The 10,339-nt window shown below is 31.9% G+C and overlaps 1 protein-coding gene across 1 annotated transcript in view; it reads right to left on the bottom strand.

Moving 5' to 3' along the window:
- The window catches only part of LOC122802726 (acetylserotonin O-methyltransferase-like), a 196,268-nt gene that overhangs the window by 5,640 nt on the left and 180,289 nt on the right, over positions 1 to 10,339 (bottom strand). Inside the window, exon 7 of the mRNA XM_044072488.1 lies at positions 10,196 to 10,318. Within this exon, the coding sequence (XP_043928423.1) occupies positions 10,196 to 10,318 (123 nt within the window). The remainder of the gene's footprint in view (positions 1 to 10,195; positions 10,319 to 10,339) is intronic.

Genomic DNA, 10,339 nt, shown 5'->3' with positions numbered 1-10,339 from the left:
CCACATTACCTCAGGTATGTAAAACAGGGTTCTTTTCTTTCATACAAGGAGGGTTATATATAGCACATAAAATATCTATACTATAAATAAACATACATAGTATATGTATATTTTCTCTTAATTTTCTTTTTTCTTTCTCTCTCTTTTCTCTTTTCTCATTATTTATTTATTTTAACTGCATCTTGTCTCCCTTTCTAAATTCTCTCCTATTTACTATACTAATATAGTCTGTATATATTTAATAACCCACTATCTATACATAGATAAATAATAGTCTAAAATAATCTAGTTTTAAGGTAGACTAATTGGAATAGTGAACTTAATCAATTGTCATTACAATATTTATTAGATTAATGATAATCACTGTTATGCTTATTGGGACTGGGGACATGTTTGTGATTAACTCTGAAATGTTCTATTCATGTATATATGTCCTTTGAATTATTTCCTTTTTGTATTAACAAATATATAAAGAAAGGAGGGAAAAGTGTACTGTTGGTTAAGAGTAGTGAAACTTTCTTCACATTCTATTTGTGTTGCCATAGCAACAGTAAACAACTGCTGCAGTTTCTAAGGACACTGTGAACCTGTGAAGTGCATTTAGCCTCACAGACAACAAATAAGAAAAATTAATGTTGTTTAGTTATGAAAATGAAAAACAACCTAAGCAAGGTAAAATAAATACATAATAGGACTATTTGTAAATATTTTATGATTTATCCTCATAGGATTACATATTCCTGGAAACACAACTGAAATGCTCCCAAACTACATGTGCACTTAAATGTAGCTGCTGGATTAAAAAGTATTACTCAGTTTAACATGCTGATTTCACAAGCTGTCTGCACTGTAAAAGTTACATTTTATATGTTACTTGAAATTGTCAGTCTCTAGTGCACATGAAAAGATACATATTACTTTTTGCAACATGTTATCTTTGCAGTTACCTCACACTCTGTACAAACTCACTTGGTAACTGATAGCTATTCATTTAAAATATCAGTTTAAATATTAAATGTGCCCTTGAAATGCTACTGACATTTTGATAAAATATAATCTGAACTCTAAAATAAATGACTTGAAATAAGTGAAGTAATGCATAGGTTTCAAAGACTGTTCTTGACACTACAGTAAAAGTTGTTGTTTGTCTTTTTGGCTTTTCCCGGTTAGGAGTCGCCACAGCGGAACTCCGGTCCGCTAATGATTGGCAGTTGTTTTTTATGGTGTCAAGTTGCCAGCCCGATGCTCAACCTTCAACGAAGGCACGCCCAGTCAACGCATGTCTTTCGAACGCCCACTCGACTGTGGGGAGGACATGCAGACTCCACATAAAAATATATATTCACAATGAAGTACTGAAATGTTTTAATCTTCCAGTTAAAATAGCTTACTGTCAACATTTTGCAATATCTGAAAGTTTGAAGAGCTAGGAAATTACTATTTTTTGTCTTTATAATGATTATTAGATGTTAGACTCTGCTTTGTTTAATGAATTGTGACATATGTTTATGAGGAAAAGTGGACTCAGTTACTCACATCAGACTACACATTCCTGGAAATTCAACTGAAACGTCCCCAAATTACTTGTGAATTTAAATGAAACTGCCTGATTAATAAGCATAATTTACTTTAACAACCTGAATCCATAAGCTATCTAATCTATATATTCTACATTATATATGTCACTTGCATATGACAGTCTCTACAGCACACAAAAAATGCATATTATTTTTGCAACAAGCTATATTTGCACTAACCATACATTCTAAACTAACTCACTTGGCAAATGACAAGTTATTTATTTGAAACATCAGTCTAAATATTAATTGTGTCCTTGAAATTTTTTGCCATTTTGATAAAACAAAACCTGAACTGAAAAAGGAGTGATTTGAAGAAGTGAAGTATTGCACAGATTTCAAAGACAGCTATTGACACTACAATATAAGTAGAAAGTATACATGCAAGGAAAATTGAAATGCTTTATACTTTTAGTTAAAATATCTTATTGTTAACATTTTGCTTTATCAGAAAATTTAAAGAGCTAGGAAATTATTTCTAATTTGTCTTTATAATGTTTACTAAAGTGATGTTAGTCACTGACTTGTTTAATGGATTGCGAGTCATGTACAAGATGGACTACTGAATGTTATTTCTGTTTACCTAAGTTTGCTGAATTTCTTTTATTAGTACTGATTTAAAACAAAGGAAAGAAAGGGAAGGGAAATAAAAATAAAATAATTTTTGCAAACAGTCTGATGAACCAGAATCCCGTTTGTACAATAAAAGGGATTCTGGTTCATCGGACTGGTTGTGAAAATTATTTTATTTTTATTTTTTAGTTTTTAGTTTTAAGTCTTTTTGACTATTATTTTATTGGTTTCAAAGGGAAAGGAAATCTCTGTTTTTGGTCAAGGGAGGAGAGGCTTAAGAGTATTCTAACTGCCACAAGAACTCTTTAAGATGCTCTAAATACTATTTGATTAATACTTACCTAAGGTAAATCTTGATTACCATATAGGTGCCATCACATTCATTCTAGACCTGATGTGATTACCCATTCTGGAAGTAGGAGATGCCCTATGCAGGATGGGAATTGTCAGTGTGATCATAGTTCATTCTTAGACTCTGCTTTGTAAATCTATAAATATGTAAAAGCACTGAACACTAGAATGTAGGGCACCTCTACTCAGAGTCAGGACACCACTGATAAGCCATGTCTTTTCATAAGTGTAAGTTGAAGTTGGTGAGCTGAAGAGTGGGAAAGTAAAGGAAGACAGTACACCTACAGTAAATTCATATGTCATTGGTAATCACTCATTGTGTCCTGCAGAGTCCTTTTAGTCAAATTATTTTAGTAATAATCTATTTGCTGTTGACTTATTTAGTCTATGCTCCTCTGTTGCATTTAATTTATCCAAAATGACATAACTAACATATTTGGGATCTCTTAAGGTTAACTAAATATTGGATATTTTCTAAGTCAACATAATAACTATTTACACTACTAACATTCTATCCTGATATATAAAATACTATAGAACAATAATAGAATAATATAGAATTTCATATCTCTTTTAAGAAAATTCTCCATATAATAATTTAACATATGGAGCTCAGGTGATATTGTTGGTTAAAGGTATGAGTGATAATCCAATAGATCTATCTTTATCTGTTGGATTAGGAATGACTTTCATTCCATGTTTAATGGGAAATTCATATTTACTTGTATTTGATACTTTAGAATTAATGTTTTATTGAAGTACTTTTTTTAAAGCCTGACCAGAATTTTACCCTACTTGTATTTAAAGAAGAAAGAACATTAAATTACACTCCCAAGTTTACACTCATAAAAATAACATTCAGTGTTATCAGAGAATATGGTATAACTACTATAATCAAAATAAAAAAAGAAGCAAAATGTTTCTTCCAACAATAACTTGAAATGGATTTAACATTCTTATCATTAAATACTAATGGCTTAAATAATGCAAATAAAAGATCAAACTTACTAAAATATTTAAATCTAAATAAGACATAGATAGTATTTCTCCAGGAAATGCATTTTAAGACTAATTATAGCTTTATTTTGAATCCTAAGGGCTATACATTCTTAGCTCAATCCTACTAAAGAACAAAGACAAATGGAGTATCAATTCTCTGGGAAAAAAACTTAATCACTCCAAAAGTTATTTATAAATATGAAGACAAAGAAGGTCTACTAGCATTTGTTATAATTAAATTTAATAACAGAATATGGACTTTAGCTAATCTATATTGGTTCCCAGGTATTGGAGCAGGAACGGTTAAAAAACACCTAGATTTTATTTCCAACAATTATAAAGGAAATCTTATACTGGGAGGAGACTTTAATTGTACCTTAAAACCTTCTGAATCCAGCAAGAAGTCTTTTCACAAAGCAACTATTTCAAAATCCTTAAAAAGATGGATTGATTCATTTCATTTAATAGACACCTTTAAAGTAAAACATGATAAATCATTATTATTTTCCCATAAAGACCATAGATTTGGAACACAAACCAGAATAGACAAATTATTTATAGTTCAAGATTTACAAACAAAAATCCTCAACTTCTCAATAGTTCCATACCCCTTCTCAGATCATGACTCTCCGATAATGAAGCTCCAAATAGAGTTTAAACCTTTAATCCTCTCAACTAGAATTCCATCATATATCATGAAAATGAAAGAATTCAGACCCTGGATGTTGTCATTACTACAATTATTTCTTGAAATTAATAATACAACAGAAATCAGTAGAGTCATGGTTTGGGACTCGTTAAATGCGTATTTATTTGGTACGACCCTTAGCTGGTACAAAAACAAAGTTAGAGAGTGGGAATCTGAATCATTAGACTTGCAAACCAGACTCTTGAGAGCAACATCTAAAAGAAATCAGAATCGTCCAGAAGTCAAAAAAGAAATAGAGGAATTAAATAAAAAATATAATGAAATTCTAACACACAGAACTTGTCTAGCCTTGGAAATTTTAAAAATAAACTCATTAGCCACCTCCCCCAGATATCTGCATAACTTATCTGCAAGAATTAAAATACAATCTAAAGCAAATAACATTAGTAGTATATATCATGAAAAGAATGGGGAAAAAAGTATCAGATATAGGAGACATCCTTGAAGCATTTTTGGTTCCATTATATGGAACACTTCAAAAAAGAAGATTTAGATACCAACCAAATAAACTTAGATACAAACCTTAACAATATAAAAAAATCCTGAAAACTTAAAACTAGACCTACAAAAAAATATCTTATACAAAGAAATGGTTGACAAGATAAAAGAAAGTAAATCTAATAAAGCTGCAGGGATAGATGGTATAATTACAGAAATTGACAAACTCTTCCCTTCAACAATAATCTCCCTTTTTCATAAAACTTTTCTAGAAGTCCAGTCAGAAGCAAAAATACCACCTCATGGAAATACTCTCTCATAACACCAATTCTAAAAGACAATAAACCATCAGACCTTTGCACCTTATACAGACCTATATCATTACTGAATAATGATTACAAAATATTCATGTCAATCCTAGCTAACAGAATGAAAATCCCACTTTCAAAGACAATTAATAATGATCAAACTGGATTTTTATATAACAGGCACACACATGATAATATTTAAAGGATACTTACTCTTATAGATTATGTGAATAAAGAAGATAGAGTAACACTTGTAATCGGATTAGACATAGAACAAACATTTGATTCCCTCAACTGGGAATATCTATTTAAAACTTTAGTGTTATTTGAACTTCCTCCTCCCTTCATCTTATTACTAAAAATATATATATTAATAACTTAGCCTACATTAAATTAGGTCCTTTCACTTCAAAATCTATCCATATAACAAAAGGTACTAAACAAGGATGCCCCCTTTATCCTATTTTATTTGCTTTGGCTATAGAAATACTTGCAGAAATAATATGCAATAATCCAAGAATAAAAGGAATAGAAGTCTATGACCAGCACATATCTAAAATAATGCTTTTTGCTGATGATATTTTATTAACCCTATCAAACTCCAGGGAGTCATTAAGAGAGCTAGAAGAAGTAATGGAGACATTTTATAAGATTTCAGGTCTAGACTTTAATAGATCAAAATCAAAATTTCTATTTTTATATAAGAAAAAAGAATTACAAGTTACAGATAAATCCATCATAGCAAAACAAGAACTTACGTTAAATTATTTAGGAATAGTGTTATGCAAAAATATAAACAAAACAATATTAATAAGTTATAAAAACATGATTGAAACAATGAAAATATATATAGAAAAGTGGAACAAAATTATATTAACTTTTGAATACAGATTGCAATTAATAAAAATGGTCTTATTGCCAAAAATACTATATGTAGCATTAGCAATACAGTTAATTCCTGAGAGATGCATTCTTAAAGAAATAAACTCATGTTTAATAAAATGTTTATGGTATCCCAAAAAGAATAGAGTAGCTCTAACTCATCACATTAGACTCCGGGAACAAGGAGGATTGAACTTCCCAGAAATAGAAACATATATAAAACATCTGTGCTTAAAACTATAATAGATTGGATAAATCCAAATTATTTTGCCAACTGGAAAGAATTAACAATGGCTATATTAACAAATGAATTTAATCTGTTAAAAAAATATTTAATAGTAGACAAATCAAACAAACCCTGGTACATACTGTGCATAAGTATGCAACATAATATAACACAACCTTCTAAAACAACACTGATTAATCATTACATCAATTCCTTTAGGAAACATATCAGTGCAAACATAGATATAAAACTTTGGTTTGACCTTTTAACCCCATTTACCATCACTAAGAACTTTCCTCACAAAATAAATAGGGAAACAATAACCTCCTGGGAACAAAATGGATTCTTATGCTGGTTTCAATGTGTAAATAAATTAAATGTTTTAGATATACATATGACAAAAACTGCTTACAATATTCCTACACAGGACTGGTTAACCTTACAAAGCATTCTAATGTACACTCAAAATTTATGCAGATTAATTAATAATTCCTCATTTAAAGATATTCCAAATCTAATAAGTTTTCTGTATGAATTTATATATAATAGTTGTGAAAAGAAAAATTCCATTTCAAATCTATACAAAGAGTTAATAACATATAAAACAATTCCCAAACCATCATACTGGCAGTTCCTAACAAAATGTCAGTCATTGCAGTTAACAGAATAAATTAAAACTAACATCTTACTATCAGTTAATTACACCTCTTACACACAGTACTGGAAAATATTTAACTGGAAATACTTACATAGAGCATTTTTAACATCAGATAGAATTAAAAAGATCAGTACTACTTCAAATGTTTTTTGCTGGAGGTGTGAAAAGTCAAATAATGCAGACTGGATTCATATTTTTTTATGAATGTAATAAAATTAAATCATATTAGAATGGAATCAATCATTTTTTACAAGCTTTATTTAATGAGTCCTTTACCTTACCTAAAGTATTGATTTTACTAAATGTAAATGAAGGTCCCTACCTAATTAAGACAAATATGTATTTGTTATGGACAATACTTGCTATATCTAGGAAATGCGTAACCAGAAGGTAGAATTCAAATACACTCCCGACCTTGGAAGAATTCTACACTTTACTGAAGATAACTGCATCAATGGAAATAAAAATCAAAGAACTACTAATCTATCCCAGACCACTGGTAAATAATCTTTGGAAGAAAGTTATATATTTGTTGGACACTCTGCAATAATCAATATTGTATCTCTGATAACTGATCTATTAATTCTATATCTAATGACATACATTGCATATAATTGAAAGTCAGGCTATTGTAAATATTGTATACAGTTGTTTAAAATGATATTTAAAAATATTATGTAAATGTTATTTTAATTGAAAAGAAAAAATATTTGAGGGAAAAAAATGGAAATTTAATCATGCATATTGAAAGTTAAAACAGTTTAGGAGTTGCAATATTCAATCACACTTGTATTATATCAACAAACAACAGTGACATTAACAAGTAATTAATATTTATACAGCTTTGCACAGCGCAAAACAATATGAATGTCAGATAAAACTGATAATAGCTGAATCTCAGAGATACACATGGACAGCTACACCCTGTAAGCAACCAGAAGGCAGATGCAAAAAAATTAGCCACAGGATACTTTCCAAAAATTGGAAAATGTTATCTCACAGAAAGAACACAGTGATACATTAAGTGTATTCAAGTAGGGGTATTATTCAGTTTGCATGCTTACTACTGAGGCCTTTTTCTGTATGGGTTGAGTCAACAGATTTATGGGCCTCTGGACCTGGTGACTCCTGTCCATGTTATGAAGTGGGCCTGCAATGTTTGTAGAGGTACTCAAGAGTATGGGATTCTTACTAATTTTCTAAGGGATCAAACTTGTTGCTGGTGGGTACTGTAAACAGATGCCTAAACACTGGATTTTGTTGACTTGCAGGAAGGATCCAGTAAAGTATCACTGCAGTCTGAACAGCTATGGTCTGTGGGGGCATTTGTCTTAAAATGGTAGCAAACTTTCTTTGTGCCCCTTGAAATTTAAAATGGACAGTACTTAAGATGTACAACAAAAAGGCAACTGGAGCAGTAATAGACAGTTTCTGAGTCATTTCTTTTGATTACTTTTGTAGTAAAAATAACATTGTAGATTCAGGAGTTTAAGATTTAGAAGCACTGTCCATTCTGACAGCTTAAGGTCCTTACAGTCTCAAAGTTTCTGCAATTGTTAGTGATCCTGTTCTAGAAATCATATTAAGTCTTGGCATGAAAGCCATCTATTTCAAAGAACTAGTCCTGTTAAACAGCTTCGGGGATTCATAATTATTCACATAACTAAATAACTTGAATATGATTTGATATAAAGGCATGGCTGTATTTGTGGTGTATAGCTGCATAATTTGGATAGAAAATGTGTCCTATATAAAACTGGTTTTGGTGTACAACAGCTCATTATTTCTTTGGAAAGGGCCTTAGACCTGTTGTATCCAAAATCACCTGGTTGATCAACATAACAATTTCCATTTAGGATGCACTACACTACATCAAATGTGCCCAGTCAGACATGCAACTCAAGCAGATCAAAAATAATAAATAAGGTGCTTGTCTTAGAAAATTCATTACCAAACTGGTGTCAATTAACAATCCACTACAGCACAGGAAAATAATTTAGCATTGTATGTGAAATAAATGGCTTAATTAATGTGTATTTTTATTACATGCAGCAACTGGAACACAGTTTTACCATGTCCCGAGGGGGTTCCATTCATAAAACTGAACGCCCTAAATACTGATATGCAAAAGACCGACCCATTAAGATCGAAATGCAAATGTGTCAGTCAACTGTCTTGGCAGTTGCCCTAGATTGTCGTAGATTTGAGATAGTTTTTGTAGCTTCTCCCACTGTGGTGTAATCTTGGAACTGGTATATATAATTAACAAAGGATGTGCCCGAGTGCCCACCCCCCTGGGAAAATTTATTTATTTATTTATTTATTTATTTATTTATTTATTTATTTATTTATTATTTTGGTTTGTTTTCATAGTTTTGTGGAACAACACTTTTGGGTTGATCTGTTGCATGTCAGTATTTATACCATTTGACTTTATGAATGGGTAAGGTCTGCCACCCCTCTTTAGCAGCAAATGTTGGGCTATAAGATGGTAGACAGGATCTTACTGCCTCTGCACAGAAAATACCTTCTTCTCTTCTCTTCTATTACTTAAGCCCTCTTATGACCTACAAGTAATTGCCATTTTTATCGCTGGCCAATGTGCAACATAGAACTCTGTTGGTGGGGCTCCCTTTTTGGCAAAACTATTTTTTTATCTATTAGACATGTAGGAGCCTCATTTGCATAGTATACATGGCAAACATTTCCGAATTGTGATAGCACCTCCTGCCATTGTACATTTTCCATATTAGATTTTGTTTTGCATCTACACGATTACAGAGGTGTACAGCAGTGAGCAAGTTTCCCTGCCAGGTATATTGCATGTTGCAATATCACTGGTAATCCTTATAGCTTGACAAGCTATTTACATTACCCTTTCATTGCTCTACCTAGCATTCAAATACAAATTGCTCAAGCCCATTTCTAACTAGCAGGACCCCTTTCCAAGGCTGCCATACAGTCATTAATTCTACCCAAAGTGAGACTTACAGCCCTTTCATTCTTCTCGGGATAACCCTTAAGTAGACTAAGAGCAGTGGCCTCATCAGTGTGAAGGACTTCATTTTTGCATTAGCAATACTATTTCCTTGTGCATACCAAGTGGCATCTTGGGGGGAGGGTGTAGATAGTGGACATTGCATGGAACAGCTGCTCATTTTTGCAAGTTATCTATGCACATCCCACATCCTTGAGACAAATGTCCCCACTGATTCTGTGTTCGTTAATGAGGAGATTTAGCAGAGAACACATTTTCAGGTATATGTCCATCCTTTCCTACCCCGACAGGAGCTAGTCGGCACTGTCTCTCCACCCCCCCATCATCCCTTTCTGCACTAGCATCTCTAACTAATCCTGGAACATTGAACATAGTCAGGATTCTATCCCTCTACCCATGTGGCTGAAGCACCTATTAAAAATATTGAAGTTTTTCACACTTTGAGACTTCATTATCTGTATCTACACAACACTGACCTGACTTGCAGACACTGTATACTTTTTTAAGCAGTTTTAGACATTTTTCTTCTGACCAGTCATGGATAATTCTTGCCAGAATATATAGATCAGCTTCTGGGATGGAGTCCTCAAAGAAGTTCCCTACAGTACAGACAAAATAAA

The sequence above is a fragment of the Protopterus annectens genome, chromosome 5.part0 (assembly GCF_019279795.1).
Source record: "Protopterus annectens isolate FY-2018-M chromosome 5.part0, PAN1.0, whole genome shotgun sequence".
NCBI lineage: Eukaryota > Metazoa > Chordata > Ceratodontiformes > Protopteridae > Protopterus > Protopterus annectens.
Note: the sequence above shows the minus strand (reverse complement) of the source record. Positions and strands in the feature narration are given on the sequence as shown.